Source organism: Urocampus carinirostris, chromosome 1 (genome assembly GCF_059441175.1).
Source record: "Urocampus carinirostris isolate Australia breed hairy pipefish chromosome 1, RoL_Ucar_1.0, whole genome shotgun sequence".
Taxonomy (NCBI): domain Eukaryota; kingdom Metazoa; phylum Chordata; class Actinopteri; order Syngnathiformes; family Syngnathidae; genus Urocampus; species Urocampus carinirostris.
In genome coordinates, this window is record NC_142349.1 from 35,758,057 (window position 1) to 35,778,634 (window position 20,578).

Here is a 20,578-nt window from a genome sequence, read left to right on the forward strand (position 1 = left end):
ACAATGATTTGCTAAAGGGCGGTAACAGATGTATCCCACCGAAAAGTTGAAGAAAAGGATCCCCGTTTCCACTGCTTCAGGCGAACGGACATTTTAAGCCCTTAATTGAATAAAAACTTGACAGCAATACGACAGAACAGTCTCAACTTTCAGCATTAGTTTTAATAGCGATAGAAAAAACTTCGTGATGGAGCTGATACCCATGGATAGTCTGTTTAACAGAGTAATTGAAATATTTTTGATAACAAATAAAAAGGATTTTTGGTCAGTAACATATGTATATTTTCGTAGATAATACTGAAACTTAATGAGGCTATAATTGTTGCTTTTTATGTGTGTCGCAGCGGTAGCTGCAGTAAATGTTTGGGTGAAGGTCGGATTGAATTACATGTAACGTAGCACTACTGAAGGCCTTGGTGTGAAATACACAACCTACCACTGGTGGTAACAATCCCAACTGAGTTCATGCTTTATTTTCCACTACACCTATCTGCTTTTATCTTGCTTTTAGCAATTCTTTTCAGGCACATTAGGTAGGAGTATTGGGTGGTGGGGCAAGTGCAGGAGAGTGACATGCTCGTGCTAGCATTTCTCTTTCTATTCGTCAGAGTAGCAGGAAAATGGTTAAAATAAGAAAAGGCCTCCTTCAAATACAACCCAAACACAATCCCCAAGAAAGAAACCCAAACCAAAGCGACCCCTGTTCTAGACGCAAACACTTCAGAGGTAATAAGAATTGATTCCCTTCGCCGTTGCGGTACCTTCTTCCTGGTTCCACACGGCGAGCACTCGGAAGATGAAGGCACTGAAGGTAGCGGCGAAGAAGCCCCTCCAGTAGTTCCTCACGGCAAAAAATGTTGACGTGACCTCGATACTGAACAGCACTCCTTTGGGGAACACATACAAACACCAAGACACAGTCTGGGAAAATCTGGCATCAGAATAATTGAATCCGCTTGTAAGATTAGCCTTACAGACGTAAAATTAAAGTGTTGTGTTTAGAGCGCATTTGCTAATAATCCCTAATGAAGTCTGTGAATTGGCTTATCAACACTTTGAGACTTAACAGCGTATTTAAAAAAAACAAAAACAATACAGTTTAAATGTGGTATACTGTATTATACTCCAAGACGAATTACTTAGAATGCTCCAGCATACTAGTGCAAACATTAAAATTTACTAGTGATTCAAAATCATTTAAAAAGTCATATCCATGTGCTACTAGTAAGGCATTCGATTAGTCAATATCAAATTAATTTAATTCCCCACAATCCAACATATTTTCCTAAAACCAACGTACCTGACGTCCATGAGGAAACTCAAAGACGTTTTGTGAAATTTTGAAGTGATTGGAAAATAGATACCAATTCATAGAATGACTGGTAATTATTTGGGGATGTTAGAAGACCATGAGAATGTAAAATGTATATAAAAGGGCTGTAGTTTTCACAAGGCCCAATTTTTGAAAGCAGTTATAATATAATTTTCAGGAACCCCTTTTTGATTTTTTTTCAAAATAAATTGCTTTCGTAATTAGTTATTATTCAGAATGAATCTGAAAATAATCCAATTTATTTTAACTTTAATGATTGACACTTTAATAAATGCACATTAAAAAAAAAAACTATAATTAATCCATTTAAAACTGTATGTATTTATTTAATGCACTAGATATAATATTTTCCACATCTCTATGAATATATATAGATTACAAATGGAAGAAATGGTTTAATCTGAAAGATTATTATTGACACAAATCTACTGGTACTACTAATGAGGCAAAAGACGGTAACGACACAATTTGATTTGACTTATAGTTTTAGCTGCATGGATTTTTTATCTAGGACAAAGTTTGACTACTTACTAAATTGTAGTCGTCCAACAAATAAAATGGGACTGGTAGGGAAAGCACATGAAACTACAATGATGGATATTGAATAAGTAGTTTGTTCAATGACTTAACCTCTAAAAAATTCAGTGCATAAAATGTTAGATTCACTATGGCTACATATTTTCAATTATTGCCTTACATTACTTCATTGTGGTCCTGGTCAGGAGGTAGAGGGCTCGTCTTGGGATCAAAATGTCACAGGTTGGATTCCCGGCTCCTCAGTGTTATATGTCAAAGTGTCCTTGGGCAAGACACTGAAATCCTAATGCCTCCAATAAGCCTTGCATGACTGACTCCATATCGGTGTGTGAGTGTGTTTGTGAATGGGTAAGTGTGAAACACATTGTAAAGCGCTTTGGGAGGTCTTCTCGACTTGAAAAGCGCTTTATAAATGCAGACTATTAACCATTTACCATTTATAATTTGGCCAATAGTCAAGTCATGTTTATTTGTATAGCCCTTAATCACAAAGAGTCTCAAAGAGCTGGACAGACCACAGACTATTGCAAACTACAGACTATTATTACACCATCCCCTGATGCACAACCTACATGAGGGCAAGGAACAACTCAAATACCTCAATATGAGGTAAATGAAGAAACCTTGAGAAGGGACCGCACATGACGTCATCCCCCTTCCAGGATGACCAGGCAGCAACGGATGTTGCAATAACAAATGATACACAGATATTGTCAACACGAAATATAGGTCATTCATAAGCTATAGAATAGAAGTGTGTTTTAAGCTTTACCTAGGCAAATTTGTTCTATGATTGACCCGAGTAATTTGATTTTAGTATTAGATAAATGTTTAACTTAGACAGGATCTTACCTCCAATCGGTGCGGCAAAACAGCATCCCACCCCCACGGCGCAAGCAGCTGACAGCATTTCTGTGTTTCTCAACTCGTTCTGTTCAGTCAGCATCAAGAAGGAACAAAAACACATCAACCGGAGGTCTCCTTTTGCTGACTATGACAGTGATTTACCACAAATTATTTGAGGACAATCCCATTTTCTATCAATAAACTAGTGGTGCAAGATCAGAAGATTTTTAAAACATCCTTATTGTTTAAACATGTTCAAGAAGAGATTATGCATCATAGCATGAAAGAAAAAATGGCAACGCAAAATACCGTAAAATAATTGTCTTATATAAATGCATCCATTTTCAGTTGAAATAAAACAATCAGACGCTTCATATTTGTTGTTCTTTCTACCAAAAGTTAAAATACAACTGGAAAAATGAAGCTATGAGGTTAAAAATATTCATAAGAAAAAACATTTCCAAAGCCATTTTGTAGTTGTTGAATTACTAAAGGCAACACCCGACTTTAGAACTGGACGAATTATGAAAAAACAATCATGAGTCCATTAAATGGCGTCATCTGCTGCTAAGATTGCTGTGCCGACTGGCTGCCAAAATAATCGTATGTGTTGCCGGGCTGCTACACATTGCGGTGCAAAACTGTGAATTAAAAAAGGGAGCTTCTACCGGAAAAAAGGGGCATCTGCTAGAAAATAATAGCTTACGCTGGAAAACGTGAGTCTTGCTGGCTGTGGTTGTAAGTAAGGGTGGATGTAAATAAAGCAGGTCAAAGTTCGGATGTTACCTGTATCGTCAAACTTCTCTTATTCTTTACTTTACGAGTTAAAGTTGAATACTTAACACCATAGGGTTACTTAATACGAATGCTTTTTCTCAGGGGGTATTTGGTACCGGTAACATTAGTACATTTATACATAACATTCCATTCTTTCTGCAAAAAAATGACTGATATTACAAATAAATACTTAAATTTTACCATAATGTTGCTTGTATTTATTTTACTGATCCTTTAATTGCTACCCTGAACGTGAAAAAAACTAAAAAGTTCCAACTGAAACTTCCTAGTCAATTGATTTTTAATTTACAGTATTGCCTTTAGCCTTTTCATAGACTGTCACTCCTTGCCCACACTGGCATATGCAGTATGTACTACCAGAATTAGAAAGTAACGGAATGCATGGCACGGCTTTACTTAATTAGGATACTCATTTTCAAAAATTGTATCCAAGAACAGTTATAGAAAAAAAGACGTGATCAAATTAGAGGCACATTTAGTGAGGATAAGAATTACTTTGCAGATTACAATTTTAATTAGAATTGTTTTTCAACTACAAAATGTGTTGTAGGACAATTTGTGTCATAATTTCAATCACTGACACGAGAGCGACAGAGTAATCCAATAGTAATCCACTTCCAAGACTTTAATATCATGGTATCTGGATTAGGTTACTGATTATATTTTTCAACTGGCAACTAGTAACTCGATTACATTTTTAAAGTATCCTCCCAACCCTGTCAGTACTAAATATACGCCCTGTCATTACACAGGGCCTTTATTTGCGGGCTTGTTGTCCCCCCCACAGAGGTCTGCGTAATTGCCCACTAGACATCTGTAAATCACCACCACTTGGTCTTTGCAAGATTCACTTTCACTTGATGAAATCCACACTGACAGCAACCTGAGCCCATTTACTCTCGTAATGTCAAGTGAGACTTTCACTACATCTCATTCCCTAATCATTTGACACTGTGCTAAATGTTCTAAAATCAATATACACACAGACAATGAAACAATATATCAACCATTGCATCAGAATTCTTATTTATCTTTATGTATATTGCAATATATTTCCTGAAAATATGCACTAGGGTACATGTTCACAAATTTAAAACCTCAAATCATGGATAACTGAGAACCGACCCACGTTATATAAACAGAACCCCAACATCCAAGCAAATATGTTCATGTTGTAAAACAAAATTCTGCTTTCATCGTCCCACATTGTGTGAGACTTTGCATGAGGCAGGCAGAAATGGAGAAAAGACGTCTTTGCATGGAACAATGGCTGCATGACACAGTGCAGACAAATGGGAAAGCATTTATCCATCATGGCCACACATGGACGTGCTGTATGGAAAGCAATTGAGCATTTGGTTCATGTCTGTGTTTCCCCCAAAAATATTTTTAATGATTGGCACTCATTGGGTAAGCGTAATCATAATAATAATAATAATTGTCAAGTTAAACTCTATTAGTTTGGTACAACTAATTGTACTCTAGGACAATGGTACTCAAATTAGGGTACGGTAAAGAAGAAGAAACTTAAGTGGGGTATACAAGATTTAAAAAAAAAAGAATCAAAGGACTGCTCATATAATAATTATTCAAAAGTAATAATTCAATTATGTAATGATTCCAGGAAAACATAATTGACGTAAATAAATGTATTGTACTTAATATTCAGTAGGTTGCATATATTTCCAAAAGTTGTTGGAACAGATATTTCATTTTTTAACATTACTATTACCGGTATTTAGAGGGAGGGTATGTAATATTTGATCACTAGTTGCCGGTATAATGAAGGGCAACCTAAAATGAGTGCTAAAAAGCACAGGGAATAATACAAATTACGGAGACTCAAAGAGACCAGAACACACCATTTTACTCCTCATCTTTTGCCTGGACTTTATGAGCTTTTTGGGTAGCTGTCGCATCAAGATGGCAGATAGTTATGTCAGCTCCCTTAGGTGAGGCTCTTGTTTTGTAAAATAAATGCTAATGAATGCTCGACGTCTGGGTGTTCTTAAAAATGCATTTTTATATGATACATTTTCATCTTTTTTATGACTAGAAGGTCCAAAATATTACATTTCCTCTTTATTAGTGATTAGATAATTAGATAATAATACGGATATTAAAAACATTTTGTATTTGTAATATTTTAGGATATATATATATATAAGACCTCTACATTTCATCAAAAAGATTGTTTGCACATTTTTATTATTATATTTCAGATCTCACCATCCTCGGCTCTGACTAAAATATTGATAATGTAAGCCAAAATTTTAAGAATACGTTTTTTTTTACAAGCAAACAAAACATACATTTTTTATGGTAATCATTTTTATTCTATATTTTCTTTACCAACATAAAAGAAATTATATTTAAAATGAGCAGAATTATTTGCAACTGGGGCAAGATTTGTTCTTTTTCTAAAATGCAAGAGGCAAGGGCCCGGTCACACAGCCGTTTGCGTCTGTGTCGCGGGTAAAATTTTGCGTTTTTTTTTTTTTTGCCCGTGGTTGCCCGCGATGGAAAATGCGCAAAATTGGCCAACCCGCTGTTCATCGGTGGTATGCCCGCAAAACAGAAGCCGGCGACTGTTCCGCTTCCTCATCGCGTCATTTCCGCGTGTGGACCACGGGTATAAAAGCTGCCGAGCCGGTGTTATGCCGAGAAATGCATCCTTGCCGAGATTTGCATCCCCTCGCTACTACAACCACTTTTACCTCGTTTTATCTCACTTTTATATCACTTTTAGGGAATTTAATGGCGAACATATAACCAAAACAGCTTCGTCTTGCATTTGTTGGGAATGTAATACAACTTAAACCATTCCGTCTTTGTTTTTGTTGTGAACGTAATCGAACGGTAATGCACGCCGTATACAAATCACTTTTGAGCAGGTAACATGTTTATTTTGCCTTTTTCTATTCAAATCGCTCGTATTGAAACTGTTATGCACTCTACCATAAAGCTTATTTCTGCATAATAAGCTTTACGGTAGAGTGCATAACAGTTCTCAAAAGTGATTTACCTGTATATACGGTGTGCATTACCGTTCGATTACGTTCACAACAAAAACAAAGACGGAATGGTTTATGTTGTATTACATTCCCAACAAATGCAAGACGAAGTGGATTTGGTTATATGTTCGCCATTACATTCCCTAAAAGTGAGATAAAACGAGGTAAAAGTGGTTGTTGTAGCGAGGGGATGAAAATCTCGGCAGGGATGCATTTCTCGGCATAACACCAGCTCGGCAGCTTTTATACCCGTGGTCCACACGCGGAAATGACGCGGAAATGACGCGGAAATGACGCGATGAGGAAGCGGAACAGTCGCCGGCGTCTGTTTTGCGGGCATACCACCGATGAACAGCGGGTTGGCCAATTTTGCGCATTTTCCATCGCGGGCAACCACGGGCAAAAAAACCCCGCAAAATTTTACCCGCGACACAGACGCAAACGGCTGTGTGACCGGGCCCTTGCCACTTGCATTGGAATGGCTAATCCAGTTCTTGCTTAACACGCTGAAGCATATCTTGGGTAACAGTCTCCAACAAAAGTTATTTTTCTTATTATAAACAAATTATCTGTGTGTAAGTTAGTACAGGGTAATACATATATTTATTACAATAATTAATTATAAAGCCCATCAACAATAGCATTCTGACTTTGTGTATCACCACTGTGTCCTACCGAAAGCTTTTGCAGCGTAATGGACAACTGCGGAAAAGGTCATTGAGGTCCCCCTCAATCCCATCCCGAACATTTACAATTCCCGCCTCACACGCAAAGCCACAAAGATTGCAGGTGACCCCACCCGTTTATCTCTCAGCCTCTTCAACCAGCTGCCATCAGGAAAAAGACTCGGAGAGTCTCAGAGCCAGAACCAGCAGGCTCATGAACAGCTTTTTCCATCAGGCTGTCAGGACTATACAGGCTATTCTTGACACATTTACTGATTTAAAACCTTGTAAATTTTTATATTTCCAAATGAATACTTTTTTTCTTTTTTTTTGACCTTGCTGCTATTTGTATTGTGGCCTATTTATTGCATGTTTGCATGTGCGGAAAAGGAAGTGCTGTATGTTGTGCATATAGCATATTTGAAAATAAAGTTGAAGTTATTAATACTCAAAGGATATAACATTTTCCGAAACACCCTGTATATCACATCAAATATAATTTTTCAATGATTATCTTCTGATATTGCCAACCCGAAATGTGTTGAGCCTCCTTCTTTCGAAAAAAAAAAGACAAAAAGCCACAGCCCTAGATGCTTGTTGAATGGAGTTTAAGCAAGCAGATTATTAATAAATGGCCCATAAACAGTAAAATAAATGCTCAAAGTGCTTTTGATTATAAATGTTGACAAATGTGGCCACAGCTCATACCTTGCTTCCCTCAAAGGGCTCTTCCTTTAGGGTAGTAGTAGCGGAAGGGGAAAAAAAAAGAGAGATGTTTGAGTGGTAGAGGTATGCTCATGTTACCTTTTCTCTTGCGCACAAGCGGCAAATGAGCTCCGGCAAACAGTCTGGGTCGGAGTAAACCAACATCTTTGAACCGGGGCTCGACCTTCTTGGACTATTTCAGTCTAAGCGAAGGCGATGTTTTGCCTCCTCCGCATCCCGCCGCCCGTCTTTGAGTGCGTCCTGTTAAGAGCCGACAGATTCTATCGATTGACAGCGGTTCGATCCAGATTTTTTCTCCTAAATTTTCAAGTGCCACGAGAGATTGGATCTTGTGTTCCTTAAAAACATTCAATACATTACAACCTGGATTTCCTACAACTCATACGTCAAAGTCCAAGCCCGTGGTCCAATCATGCCCAAACGGTTTTCTTTCGGCGCCTGAGATGATCTTGTTCAATGTTGTAATGTACACCGAGATTCGTTGTGTTTTTCTTTCTTTTCCTTTTTTTGACTAAACATAAAATCTCCTTTTTGTGTATAGATTTTTGAACTCTATTGGATTTCAAACCAATTAAAGTTTTTCTTTTTTATTCTTTTTATTCTTTTTTTTTTCTTTGAAGTACATATAGCCTGCTTTTGCTATAATATAAATGAAAGACAATGCCTGATGGTGCCTGAATGATACCAGCTTCTTTTATTTATTTTTTATGTTATGGGGATCTATATACAAAATAAATATATATTTTTTGCCTGTTGAAAACTGAGATTTACAGAGAGAACCATAAGAAAAGATTTCTTTATCCGATCATATTGGAATATATTTTGTAGGTTTTCAGAATTTGTTTTGCTAGGCTATATTCTATACTCTATATTAAAAAGTGTGGAAAAGGGCTAATTTTATTTCAACAAACAAGCTCAAATTACTACGTAAAATGTAGGAAAATGTCATCAGTTGGCACAAAAGATTTACTGTTCTTCATTTGGTGTGAAACTTCCATACATCATTGTGTGAGCGACCGTCTGGGGGTGAGCAGTGTCTGATGGCAAAACAAGCTTATTGTAGTAGAAAACCAGGGAGTGCATCATTCCTTACCTACACAAATCAAATATATTGACAAAGTTATAGAAAACCTTTGCTCCATATCAGAAGGATGGATTAATGTATATCCTAAATATAATCCTGCAAGTGACGTGCAGTCAGGGGAGGCAGTTGAGTCTGTGCCTCACCTGTCATCATGGAAATATAAAGTTATAAATTAGACAGCATACTGTATATTAAATGGTTAAGTTTATTCAGTGCTTAAGTTTTTCTCATTCTAGTTTTTCTCATTTAACATTCCAATTAAACCTTCTTATCCAATATCGCAAATTTTCACATTACATTATAAATATTATTAATACAATAAGTATGTAACGTATTATGGTGCTGAGCTTCTGCAGATGCAGAGTGAGGCACTCAATTCTCTTGCCTCAGGGTAGAGGATGATTAATAGAAAAAGGATTCTAAATTGGTGCACACCTCAGCCCCAAACAATAGAATTAGTGATAGTAATAGCAAGCTAACAACCAGCATGGATTTTTTTCATAATGGAGTATTACCTATTTATTCATTTTTTTACTCAAAATGAGCAGTGCATAGACTTGATTTATAAGTCAAGGTAAGACAATAAAACGTTTTTTTCCCTATGTGACAGTTTATATATTGCTTTCTTGCTCTGCCAATCAAATGATGAATAAGATGTGGGTTAATTTACTTGTAAACCTGACAGTTCCTCATCAGACGCGAACTTCACACAATATCAACAAATCAATTAAAATTTACTTGAAACAGAATAAAATGTGGAAAAGTGAATTAGATCTCACTTCACCATAAGTGTGAAATTTGCCCTTAGTACGGAAGCAATGCATCTATTTGGCTGATAAAAATCAGAATTTTCCACACACACAAAAATTGAAAACTACCTGAGCCTTTATCTAAAGGAAAATAGCATGTTTCAGTAATAAATCAATCAGCACCCACCTCCTACTATCATTGTCAATGAATTTTACCTTATATTGTAAGAAGGCTGGTTTTGAATGAAGTAGGTTACTATTTATTAGGTAAAAGCATCATCATTGTTCAACATTTCATCAAAACTTTTTTCGTCTGAAATATTTATCAGAATTTTATAAAAAGTAGTTTGCAACCATGAATTTGATTCTCACCATGTAGATTCCACCAAAAACAGCAGCCATAAACTTGCTGAGAAGAGCGGCACACAGACTTGCAACATGAACAAACGGTCCCTGCAGAGTAGGATGGAGAAAAATAGAAGAAGAAGAAGAAGAATGTACTTTTATTGTCATTCTTGTACCCATGCACACAGAACAAAATGTCGATACATCTGACCCACACAGTTAAACTGTAGGGAGCCGATGTAGCCGTAGCCGGACAGGGTGCCGCCATTTTAGACCCTACTGCTGTGTTGGGAGTCATTAGGTGACCAAACCCCCCAATTCCAACCCTTAATGCCGAGCGAAAGGTAACGGTTTTAAAACCTCAAAAAATAATTGTATGGCAGCTAAACATTTTCAAAATTGGTCCTTAGCTCACGTATCAACAACCAGGGTGTTTTGAGCAGTTCTGTTTCTCTTTAGACCAATGCCTTTTTGGAACGCCTCTAATGCTGGCTTCTGAGTCTGCCCTGATAGCAGCTAAAGCTGGCTTCAGCATTAGCTATGCTAGTTGATTAATTTAGTTTCTGCATCAGCAACATTACCCGCTAATGATAGCAGACATGAAGGTGACATTAGCCATTCATACAAGTCCTGAACAGTGTTGATAGCAACTTATTCTGGCTTTGGAGTCTGCTATGGGCTAATACATGCTTCTGTGCCAGTGACATAAGCTGTTAGTGTTAGCTTTAGTGTGGGTGGTTCTAGCCGCTCAGGCTAGCTTTTGCATTAGCTAACTGCAGGTAAAGGTTTTGCCTTGGCCCTTAGGCACTGCTAGCCACTTATTCTTGAGTCTATGTCTATAATGCTCACTACTTATTACAATTATAGCTCACATATTTGGCAGCTTTTGTTTGCGGCCCTGTTGGTGATGATAAAGCTAATGTTAGCGGTCACATTCTCAAATATTCACTGAATGCAGGATGGCGACATATAAATGTGCCACCAGGCAAAGAGGGATAAGCAGAAGCTGTGTAAGCTTGTGAGTGTATGTTGGGAATGAATTATTTTACAATCTTACGGTAAATGATCTTCTATAAAAGCAAATAATGATGCCAAGAGGAAGTGGTTTAAAACTTTTTGTCAACCACGTAAAGGAGCGTGGTCCAAAATTGTTTGGCATGCTACTGGATGCACCCTTGAGATCCCATACCAACATTTTGAACACAGATCACAGTAGTTGTATAATGTTTGAGAATCCTTTCAGAGTCAGTGATTTACTCCAGACAAGAAACGGTCAAGCATCAAAGAGGGCAACAGACTCTCTACCTCCTTCCCAAGAGGCATCCCGCTGCCAAGGGCGCAGGTGAGCCCGATGACCTTGGCCACAAATGTCTTAAAAGTCAAGTACTCCTTGAGGACCACTCCCCTCAGGATAGTCTTCATCTCTGGAATGCCCGAGCCTGAAAAACGACAAGATGCCAGGTGTTGCCGTGATGGAGTGGAGGCAAAAGAGGAGTTGAAAGAAAGCAATTACAGAGGCATGAATGAGCAAGAAAAAGGAGGGGCTGTGGGGATGAGGGGGACGGTAGCTGATTGATATTCATAAAATCCTCTGTATGAACATCTCATCAGAGCGATGTTTTATGGATTTTCCACCGGCATGAGTATGAAAGGGATGTTAGTCCACGTCCTTGGAGGCCTTATGCTGCATCACAGAAGCAATTACGGTATTCAAACATGCAAGCGAGCGCCAGTCGGCCCATCTGCAACAAGTATCGGCGAATTAAGTCCTTAAATATTCGCCTCACCCACAGCCTGAGGAGCCAGGATTTGGGTAAAGCCTGCGGAAAAGGTGATGAGCACCACGGGATAGCTGACCCAGGCGATGTATTGCAGCAGCAGATTACTGTCCAGGCCGCCGTACATCCACTTCTGTGCTGCACACATACGCACGCATACACATCGCACCAATATGTTAGCGGCAGTCAAATTCTTACATCTTGTAAAAGTAATGATCCGCTTGTGACTGTTTGCACGCTTTGTCATGTTTCTTATTTAGATGGCTGCAAGCAACCACATTGCTGCTCGGTTTTTGTCAAGCAGAAATCTTGTGTGACTATCGTATATACTATTTACAGTAGTACCTCTTTATGCAAGCAACCCTTAACACAAGAGGTTTACGAGCTGTCCCAGAGGCTACCACTAGAGACCGCTCAAACCGCTCAAATCTCATGACCGCTGACAGGAAAAAACATGAATTTAATTAAATGCCTTCTCATTATATTGTCATTGTACAAGTATAACAACATTTGAGCTCCACCACAAGTACACGCATAAATAGGAATACGGAGATGTTTACAATGAAAAATAAAATAAAGTAAGAACATTTGTGCAATAAAAACAATATTGGGGCGAGCCAGTGCTAAGCGCGCGGACGGATGAGAGGTGGCAACCCAGGTTCAGGTGCTGGAGTCTGTTGACCAGAAAGTCTTCAATCCAATCACAGGTGGAAGGTGGGAGCCCCAGGTAGATCAGTTTTGAGATGAGAATATCCGGCACTATCGTGTTGAAGAAATATTGTCTTGTAAAATTTTCTTTTTCTGTGTACATTTATCTAAAGTTACAGTAAGTTTAATTTTAAGTGCACTGTAAGTGCTTACATTTAATCAAGTCTCTCAATCTCATACCTGTCAACCTCTGCCAATTGCTCCCTTTATTATTTATTGCAAATCCTCCTAATCAAGCAATTATAATCCTTACAAACACAATGCTGCACCTATTAACACACAGCAAGATAGACCATGGAGAATACCACAACAATATTAGCAATCTGTGATAACGTCGTTGTCTGCTACCAGTGATAAAGACGATCCGGATTAGAGCCCAAATAGGCAAGATGAGGTCTTTATACATTTTTTTCTGTATAGGTGCATACACAATGTGATATGATCAAAAATCGTATAAAATACCTGGAAAAACATATATGTTGACAGGTATGTGATCTCCGTGAGTCCTTCTTGCAACCCCCCCTCATTCTTCCGTAGTACACACACACACACACACACACACACTTGATACCATACTCATGATAAACTCAAATTTTATTTTGTAAATATAATCCTATTTACATTATGACTGTGTTTTGTATGCTTAAATACTATTTGAATGTGTTTTAGTGATCTGGAAGATGTGTGTTATAGCTGTTTGCTTTTGGGAGTACTAATTAGTTTTTTATTATTTCATCTTGGGAAAATTCCCTCATTTATTAATACATCCATGCAAATCAAATTAAGATTACATTGAAATTAATGAAACATTTTTTTAAAAATTGCTATTTTGTATTGAATCTGATTAACCTCATTCGCGATTTTTGACCATAACCAGCAACCGGTTTGCATTGACCAGGATTAACAGGTAATTTCACAATGACTACGCCCTGATGTAATACAGTTGTAAAAAATGTTCACTACGTTGTTATCAATGACTATAAAGAAAGTTCTTATTCTATAGTCGCATCCCGGGCAGCCTGTGCTCAAATAGAAAATTCCGACTTTGGGGCCACAAGCACACGATTGTGACGGCAATACTGCTGCGCAGCCTGATTCCAAGAACTGTGTTGCTGGTGGACATCGTTGGCAGACAATCAAAAGCTGCTAAAATTTAATGATCCCACATAAAAGTGAATATTACCTTCAAACACATGAGCTCTTTATGCTTAGCCCCATCTGTTGCTATATCAAAAGAACATGACATCAATCCAGATTAAATTCCTTTCCCGTCCTCCCTGTGCCATGTAATAAAGAAAAGTTTGACACACTTCTGCTCCGAATTTGAGCTCCACTTGCTTTGTGTCTCTTTCCTACCTTCTTGGCAGAAGGCAATGGCGTAGTCCATGACCCAGCTGACGAGCGCCATGAGCAGCCCCAGCAGGATGAGGAAGATCCAGTCCTCGCCGACCCGCGAAATCAGAAACTTCTGACATCTGGATGCACACGCTTCAATGTGGGGGAAGATGGGAAGGACAAAAAAAAGGTGAAAATTAACACAATCTGTCTCATGCAAAGGCAATGTGAGAAGATTTCGGGAAAGTCAATATTTGCGTGTTGTGACGCAAAACAAGGACAGAAAAATTGGAGCATTTTAAAGATTGTGGGTATAGGTTATGGGCAGGTCAAAAATAAGGCCGGCGGGCCGGCCCCGACGCGTTGGATGATTTAACTTAGCCCACCAAAGGTTTTTGAGTACGTCAAAAGAAGAAGACATGAATGCAGATGTTTATGGATCATGTGGGTATTTATTGTGGGTGTCTTGACAAACATAGAGACACTTGAGCAGGCCTAAAGTAAAACTCTGTACATTATACTTTGAAATTAGTTCCGCTGTTTTGGAGCCTATAAGTCACATACAAACGCACACACATACACACACAAACACAAATCAGGATTTATAAAGTATTTTAGATAGATAGATAGATAGAAAGTTGGATTAGATTTCCTCAATAGATATATTTGATAGTTAGATCATATGTCATAGATAGATTAGGTGTATTTGATTGCTAGATGATTTAGGATACTGCCTTGTTTGATGGTAAATTGATAAAAGTCAGATAATTAAGGTCACTATTCTCATGATCCAAAATGTTCATGCATTTTAATGTACAGTCTACAGTTTTGTGGCCTCCAGTACAACATGTGTTATGTACTTGATTTATCTAGGAATGTATCCCAGGGGCAATTTTTCTCTTGTTTTGCAATTCAATTCGAAAGGAGACAATCCTGGAAATACGTTAAAAAAAAATCAAGACTCAAACAGCAATCAGTGGCGAGGCTTATTAAATAACCTCATTATGTAGATTTTTTTGTAGAGAGGCCTTGTACATCCTCTGTTAATGAGAAGGCTTTTCCTTTTTGTACAATACTACCCGAGGAAATAATGAAAGTCCTTATCATATCCATTTGCACGTTGAAAGGAAATAACACATTCAATCCTATACATTTTAATTTGACTTTGACAGGAGCAAAAAAAACAACAAGCCGGCAATTGATGAATTTCCTCAAACCAAGATGCAATAAAACTGGGTCAGGGTTTTTAATTCTACCATTCTGTTATGCCACAAAAATGAGAGGTAGGTCAGCTAAAAGAAGCATCGCTGGACTCATTTGATCTCTCTCGTCTCGGACATTGCCAAAGATTGGAATTCACTTAGGTTATCCGGAGCAATGGAAGATGTGCCAGTCCCTTGAGATGGTACATTTGGGCTACTGACACATTTGCCACAGTCATATTGGACACCCCAAACTCCCCCAACCCCTGTTAAAAAACAAGACATTCATTGAACATTTGCCATCATTAGCTATTATTTTGTTGGCAATTTGTTACCAGGCCCTTCTTATAACAGTGTAAAGGTAAAGCCATTGCTTATATTCATTCAAATATTAGAACTTGGTTTAAAATTGGATTATCGATAATTTTGCAGTACAGAGCCCATCTGATTAAAGTTATGCAAAAAGAAATTTTTTTTCAATTACCGGTAGGCACAAAACACATATTTTATAAATATTACACATGCCGGAGTACTCGAGAAATTTAGTCTTAAAGTTGAACCATCTAGCTCGTTTCCTGTAGAGCTGCGGCGTCTTTGAGGAAACACATCTGTCTCAAAACGAGGAATCACGCTAACACAACATGTGAGGCTAGCTCCAAAACAGACAGCGATTGGAGTTAAAGGCGTTTGAACTGCTCATTTCTGCTTGGAGAAATTTGAACTTTGCTTACCCTGTCGCTAAGGGCCTTGTGACCGTTTTAATCGAGTTGCGTGCTTTGACCTACAAAAGCTGCGTGGGATATGTTTACCTGCCAACGGTACAGTGTACATTCCTTGTTTGCCTTCGCGTCTTTTCGGGTAAGTGATTGTGGCTTTTATTTTTTTTCTTCGCTGCTTGTGTTGGTATCATATTGTCCTGCTAGCTACCCCTTAACATTGGGGGCGGGAGAAGGCTTAGTCTTTTGTTTGATCCTGGTTAGCCCCCGTTAGCAGACGGCTAGCTGGCCGAGTTCATTAGTTTATTCCTGACCGGGTTCGTGTTTGTCGCTGTAGCTGTTTGTTGCTTCCCAGTTAGCCTGGATACTCACTCCATGTCTTTTGGTCAGCTAGTCTCGCGTTTTTCCTTCAAGGCTGCAGCCGTCATTTATTGATCGCTCCCATTTAGTACCCGCTCTCTTTGTGATATTTTTGCTGCTAAACACCTTTTTGGCTGCTCGTCCTACGTTGTGTCATTAGTGAATCCACCTGCGACACCGTGGAATTCTCCACAAAAACTACCAAAACATGGCATGAAATACTCGTAACCTCTTCGATGAATTATCACGTAAACCAATGGTTCACAAACATTTTGCAGGCTGGCGCCCCTTTGGCTCCCTGGTATATTTTTGGGTTGGACACTATTAGACATTTTTAGCCAGAGTCACAGCATTGGTCATTTCTCGATGCAAGCTTCGTTTCCTTCATGTTTGTTGACTCTGGGACTATGTTTACGGAGTCCGCCATGACACGCAATGAGCTCACACGGTGGGTGTGGCATAGTGCGGTGCTTGCAAACTTTGAGTCGCGTTTATTGGCTTGTGCTATTTTTAAAACTTGGCTCTGATTGGTCGGCGCTTTTAAAACTCTTAAAAAAACGCAGTGCTTTGCGGTTTCACAACCGCACTACGTTCAAACTTCTGACTTCGGACTGCCGCCCCCCTACGTCAAAATCTTGGAAAAAAATGGTAATATACTGAAGAAACACTTTATAGATTTTATGCAAAAAACATGTACTATATCCTCATTTTTAGAATTTGACAACACCTTTAAAAGTTGCAAGCTCAATTCAAAAAGTTATGATTGTACAAACCTCACCAGATTTCAAGCCACAGGCTTTAACAGCCTCACAAATCAGGAATTCATGTCCATTGCTTACATTTTAAGCCCATCGCACACACGGCACCAATGGGGAATTAGGAGTCGATGGTTTTGACTGCTAAATGCCAAAGGCGCCTTGCCTCCACACACCTGACGGCAGACTGCAGTAGTTGCAGTTATGCTTATGTCACGTGTTTTTGCATCATGTGACCATTCAAGAAGGGGATAACAAAATCTAGTATGTATTTACTACCGTGCTGAAAGAAAACGCAAACGAGGCCTGTGTCGCATAAATTGTGAGGCCTATTTTTCTGGACGACAGCGCCAGGGCAACCATACTGTAGAAAATAGTGCCAGATTACAACACAGACATGTACTTTTGTGTTGTTGTCATTGGTGGTTTCAGCAGTAATAGACAAATCTTGCAAGAATTTGCAGAATTAAATGTGACTTCAGGGACCTGACATTGAAAGGGAAGTGTCGCGTTTTTGATAGATAACTTCCGCTGCTGTTCAATTCAGATGTATAAATTGAGGATTTTATTTGTGGATGTAAAGTTGTAATATTGTGAGTACATTGTAAATAAAGTCCCGTCAAACCTCCTGAATAATGTTGGAAAAACATGTACTAATTTATTTTAAAGGGCAGCAAAATTGTTTTCAGATGTCACTGCGGCGTTTTGTAATTAAGGCACATGCGTTGTAGAAAAGAGCAGCTCGCCGTTTTCCCCGGTGTCCCCACAAAAAAGATAAAAATATGAAGGAGTCTCGTCGTAAATTAAGCCACAGTGTTTCAAATGTAGCAAAAAAGTAGCTGTTTGTGGTCTGGAACATTTGGTCATCGATTTTCACTTTCTATGGAATTTGTTCTTTTAAGGAATTTCAAATATTCCACTTGTAGAAAAATGTGCATTTCTTAACATGCTGGTACTTTTTTAAAGGACCTTGTGTATTATTCAGCACCCCTTAGTGGAAAAAAATTGTGGTTAAAAAAAAACGTTGAATAATAAGCAAAAACTATCATGTCAACGTCCAATTTAAAAATATATTCATAGGTTGAGAAATTTATATTTTACTTTTCATGTTGTTCACTTAGAGGGAGCTGACACAATTGTCTGCCATCTTGCTGTCACAGGGATCCCCCCAAAACTAAAAATCTTGTGAAAGGCTGAGCAAAAAAAAGAAAAATTGAGTGTTTTGGTCCTTTCCCTGTGTACTACTGTATGTAGCACCTCTTTCCTTTGCGCTACACAATACAGTGACATCTAGTGGTCAAATACTACACAGTTTAGATTTTTTTAAATGTAATAACTATTATTTTTTTTTTAATAATAATACAAAGTTTTTATATACAAAAAAAGTCTCACAAAATGAACTTCTGTAATCCGTTTTGATAACACACCCAATTGTGAATACACCGGGTAGACAAAGACTAAATAAAAACATTTCCTCTGCAACTGTGGGGGGGCTTTATTTCACACTTCAAAGGACACTCCCTGGCAAACTTGAGATATGTGGAATAAGACTCAGAAAGTCTTACTGCCTGAGGTTTAAAAAAGAAAAGATTCAAGGATTGTTTTATGTCTGGGCCAGCGAAATAAATAACTAAAAATGAAAAACACATTGCCTCCTGCTACATGCGTGGGCCGCCCTCTCCAAAAAAGCCGTAGCTCTGGTTGCTCATCATCAAAAACACGCAAAATGAAGACCCCCCCACACCCACGCTCGTACACACGAGTGGGAATCACTAAAAATCCAAGCCTTAGCCTACAAGGCACAACAGAGTGTCACGTTCGCCATGACGACCAGTATGCCACGCCCCCGAACTCAAGCTGAAGCAGATCAGCTGATTGCTGTTCTGCTGTTTAAGGCTGGATTTTGGGTTTGGCGGGTGCTGGTTCATTACTCTTATACACAATCCCGGTCTGTTATGCCTTGTCCTGTTTTAGTCTGTTATGCCTTGTCCGGTTGAGTTCGTGCCGGAGGAACTCTGTGTTGTTCTGTTTTGCCCCGGAGTATTGGGCGACTTTTATTTTGTAAAAATAAAACTTATGGATCGTCAACGCATTTGAGTTCTCCCTTCATGCCTCCTGCCTACGTTCTGGTCCGGTCACCTTCCACGCCACCACGTCTCGTGACAGAATGAACCAGCCAACAAATAGAACTCAGCGAACGATCCCAGCGCGACTTGGGAGAGCTGGAGAGCGCAGTTCGGCAGGCGCCTACTGAGTTGGCCTTCCCTGCCCGTTCGAACCACGGCCCCGCCCGTCGTGGCCCTTGCTGTGCCTCGAATGGGGTCCCAGGAAGAATTGACGCCTGCCTGTTCGACTCTCATGCCTGCCTGCCCGACTCCCGTGCCGATTGCCTGCTATTCCGTCTCCCCTGCGTGCCAGCCCGACTCCGACTCTGCTGCCCGTCGGGCCGACTCCGACTCCGCTGCCCGTCGGGCCGACTCCGACTCCGCTGCCTGCCAGCCCGACTCCGCTCCTCCTGTTTTGCCGGTTCTGATTTTGACTCTCTCATGTCTTGTCTGTTCTGATTTTGACTCTCTCATGTCTTGTCTGTTCTGATTTTGACTCTCTCATGTCTTGTCTGTTCTGATTTTGACTCTCTCATGTCTTGTCTGTTCTGATTTTGACTCTCTCATGTCTTGTCTGTTTTGATTTTGACCCCCTCATGTCTTGTCTGTTTTGATTTTGACCCCCTCATGTCTTGCCTGTTTTGATTTTGACCCTCTCATGTCTTGCCTGTTCTGATTCCGCCTGTCCTGTCTGAATCGCCACTTCTGAACCTGAACCCCTGAGCCTGACTCTTCTGAATCTGACCCCCCTGAGTGCGACTGTTCTGAATCTGAACCCCCTGAGTCTGTCTCTTCTGAATCTGATCCCCCTGAGTCTGACTCTTCTGAATCTGATCCCCCCGAGTCTGACTCTTCTGAATCTGACCCCCCCGAGTCTGACTCTTCTGAATCTGACCCCCCCGAGTCTGACTCTTCTGAATCTGCCTGTCCTGTCTGATTCTTCCTGTCCTGAGTTGACTCTCCTGATTTTCCTGTTACTCTGTGACGTGCCGTGGGTTTATTTTTATTTATTTATTTTTTCCTGGGGAACTTCTGGAGCCGTTCCTTGAGGGGGGGGTTCTGTCATGATTACCCAAGTGGAGCCACCTGGGGTAATCATGGGGTGCGCTGGAATGTGCTTCCTGATTGGTCAATGCTCCCTATTTAAACGCGTTACGCTGAGAACTCTGTGTCGGAGGATTCCTTCTGTACCCCGTAAGACTCTCCCGATTACCTGTGCCTTGTTTACCTGATTCTGTCTGCCTGCCTACCTGCTTCCGTCCGACGCTACGATCTTCTCTTCATTCCTGGTAAACTCGACCTGCTTCCGTCCCACGCTACGCCACGACGTTGCTGCTGACGTTCGACGGTCACCGTGTTTCCCGCTAACCCTTACGCTTCCACAAATAAAAGACTTGTAACGAACGCTCTGGGGTCCCCTGCTCTGTTCTGGTAATCCTCGTGACACAGAGAGACAGTAGCGCCTAAAGAAGGCTCTCAATCTTGTTTGAGCCAAGGCAGAGACGTCTTGAGAGCTGCGAAG

The 20,578-nt window shown here is 39.6% G+C and overlaps 2 protein-coding genes across 9 annotated transcripts in view; both read right to left on the bottom strand.

Annotated features, from left to right (window-relative positions):
• The window catches only part of LOC148374475 (uncharacterized), a 224,943-nt gene that overhangs the window by 159,798 nt on the left and 44,567 nt on the right, over positions 1–20,578 (bottom strand). The gene's annotated exons all lie outside the window — the stretch shown is intronic.
• clcn2a (chloride channel, voltage-sensitive 2a) overlaps positions 1–20,578 on the bottom strand; it is an 89,272-nt gene that overhangs the window by 23,204 nt on the left and 45,490 nt on the right. For 6 of the 7 annotated variants that reach the window (XM_088337045.1, XM_088337044.1, XM_088337043.1 and 3 more), the window contains exons 3-9: positions 13,940–14,071; positions 11,885–12,013; positions 11,403–11,536; positions 10,125–10,205; positions 7,902–7,925; positions 2,723–2,801; positions 762–887 (exon numbers count right to left, since the gene is read on the bottom strand). In XM_088337045.1, coding sequence (XP_088193171.1) covers positions 762–887; positions 2,723–2,801; positions 7,902–7,925; positions 10,125–10,205; positions 11,403–11,536; positions 11,885–12,013; positions 13,940–14,071 — 705 coding nt within the window. The remainder of the gene's footprint in view (positions 1–761; positions 888–2,722; positions 2,802–7,901; positions 7,926–10,124; positions 10,206–11,402; positions 11,537–11,884; positions 12,014–13,939; positions 14,072–20,578) is intronic. The other variant, XM_088337046.1, reaches the window with a different exon arrangement.